At 45.9% G+C, this 2598-nt stretch overlaps 1 protein-coding gene across 1 annotated transcript in view; it reads left to right on the top strand.

Annotated features, from left to right (window-relative positions):
* The window catches only part of SUPV3L1 (Suv3 like RNA helicase), a 23119-nt gene continuing 20521 nt past the window's right edge, over nucleotides 1-2598 (top strand). Inside the window, exons 1-3 of the mRNA XM_015405592.1 lie at nucleotides 1-263; nucleotides 1749-1826; nucleotides 2403-2510. Of these exons, the coding sequence (XP_015261078.1) occupies nucleotides 14-263; nucleotides 1749-1826; nucleotides 2403-2510 (436 nt within the window). The 5' untranslated portion in view covers nucleotides 1-13. The remainder of the gene's footprint in view (nucleotides 264-1748; nucleotides 1827-2402; nucleotides 2511-2598) is intronic.

Here is a 2598-nt window from a genome sequence, read left to right as displayed (position 1 = left end):
GCATTCTGTTCTCATGTCTGTGAGTCGCTGCGCGCGGCTCTTGTCTCGCCTCCGCCATGGAGGCGCCGTGGTTCTTCGGGGCCGGCAGAGCGGCCCGAGCCGGGCAGCCACAGGAGGAGCCTTCTCCACCGCTTCGTCCAACGGCCGCGACACAGGCGCGAAAGCTCCGGACACGTCCTTGTTCGTGCCGCTCCCCGTGTCCCTGGAGGCGCCTGGCCTCGCGGGGGATGTCGGTGCCGAGCTCACGTGCCCGCTCAATAAGAGTAAGCGACGGCGCTTGGGCGGGAGACGGACGCTTTGGGGCCCCGCTGCTCGGCCTCTTGCCATCCTGTTTCGGCTTTTGATGTTTGGCTGTGAACTCTGATTGTTTCTGGCAAACGGTCGTTTGGGCAGTGAGAGTCATCTTGCAGTGGTCAGAGCTGTCCTGGGGAATCCTGCTCTACCTCGCCAGGTTATTGTGAGGATGAAATGGAAGAGGCGAGACTGCCTGCATACACAACACAGTAGATACGTGTTGGCCTTAAGGCGCTGTGGTAACTATATTGTTTGTAGGTCCCCTCTGAGTGGTTTGTATTTTTCTGTAAAGAAGGCATAGCCAGCTGGCAGTTTGGTGGCAACATATTTATTATGTACTTTATTTATTCTGCCTTCTCCTCAGTGGGGGCCAAAGCAGCCTACATTGTTTTCCACTTCTCCATTTTATTCTCACAATAAACCTGTGAGGTAGGTTGTAGTGACTGCCCAAAGTCACCCAGCAAGCTTCCATGGCAGAGTAGTGATTCAAACCTGCGTCTTCCAGATCCTACTCTGACACTCTAAGCACTTTACCACACTGGCTCTCAAAAGGCACATCTGCACATCTCTTGAGGTTGTTCCAACTTTTTAATCACAGTGTGATAAACCTTTTTTCTACATAAGGAGTTTCTGTACGTATTCTGTCATTATGCACAAACCCAGCAAGCCCAGTTTGGTGTAGTGGTTAAGTGCGCAGACTCTAATCTGGGAGAACCGGGTTTGATTCCCCACTCCTCCACTTGCACCTGGCTGGATGACCTTGGGCAAGCCATAGTTCTGATAAGAGCTGTTCTTGAGAAAGAACAGTTTCTGTCAAGAGCTCTCTCAGCCCCACCTACCTCACAGGGTGTCTGTTGTGGGGAGGGGAAGGGAAAGGAGTTTGTAAGCCGCTCTGAGACACCTTTGGGTAGTGAAGGGCGGGGTATAAATCCAATCTCTTCTTCTTCTTCTTCTTCTTTCAGGAAACACACTCCTTTTGCGGCTTCATTCCTCCAAATCAATGCCGCAAATTTTGTTAGTCTTTAAGGTGCTGTTGGACTTTTGCTCTTTTCCACTGCTAGAGACAGACTAATATGGCTTACCCGTCTTGATCTATCAGGTCATTAGAATGCTTCTACTCTGTATTGTGAAACTCTTACTGCTGCAGGATGCCAACTGTATTGTAGAGCCTGACCACCCACAAAGTGTCAGATATTCCCCTCCCCATTGCTGTTTAGAAAACTTTGCCCAGGTATTCAGAAATCATCCATCCCTAATCTAAAGGGCCCTAAGCAGGAAGGGACTGGGCATTAGCTTATTGGGAAATTGTGTGTGTGCTATGAAAACATTTCTTCTCCCCAGGAGAGCTAAAGAAGGGTTTTTTTTAAATGATACATGCTTGATGACAACTCTTTTCTTACATTTTATCCATGTTTATATAAATAAGATGATACCTTTTGTGGTTTTTTTTCTAGGTGAGGTCCTGAAAGTCCTGAATAAATTTTACAGGAGGAGAGAAATACAAAGACTAGGGGCAGAAAATGGACTAGATGGTATGAAATGCTGAAGATGTAGTAAACTGAATGTTGCTGGATGTTTCATCACACTTTGAGTGAATGACATGTCTGGGTTTAGTCTGTTCTTTAATCTTCAGTTGTTCTGAGCATGACCTATTTTTGAAGGTGCTTGGCTAAGGCATACATTGTTTAGACATTAGTTCTTGAAAAACACAGAGTTCTTCACTAGGGATGCCAGCCTCCAGGTGGGACCTGGGGATCCTCCAGAATTACAGCTCATCTCCAGGCTACAGAGATCAGTTCCCCTGGAGAAAATGAAAGCTTTGGAGGGTGGACTCTATGGCATTGTAGCCCACTGAGGTCCTTGTCCTCCCCAGGCTCCACCCCCAAATCTCATGGAGCTGGCAACCCTATTCTTCACTTACCTTTTTTTGAAAAGCTCTGTGGCAATTTGCATCGATTGCCATTTCACTGTGAAAGCAAAGTACACTGCAATTAGTGAACTTTATTAAGAGATTATTTAATGTATTCTTACTAGGGCTTTGTTCTAAATTTTAGGAAGTACAATGCTTGTATGTAACACTGAGCTCCTTTTTCTTTCTCCTTTTACAGCCCGTCTTTTTCATCAAGCATTTATAAGCTTTAGGAAATACATCATGGAATCTAGTTCATTGAGCCCAGATGTGCACATTATTCTAAATGATATATGTTGTGGGGCAGGTAAGCATAAGGAATATCAAGTGATTTCATTGTCATACTTTAAAAAAGATATATGAATTGGTTAGATTTAGGGACAGGCCTTTAAATG

Source organism: Gekko japonicus, unplaced genomic scaffold (assembly GCF_001447785.1).
Source record: "Gekko japonicus isolate JY-2015 unplaced genomic scaffold, Gekko_japonicus_V1.1 scaffold3113, whole genome shotgun sequence".
In the NCBI taxonomy this organism is placed as follows: Eukaryota; Metazoa; Chordata; class Lepidosauria; order Squamata; family Gekkonidae; genus Gekko; species Gekko japonicus.
This window is presented reverse-complemented; position numbering and strand designations above follow the sequence as displayed.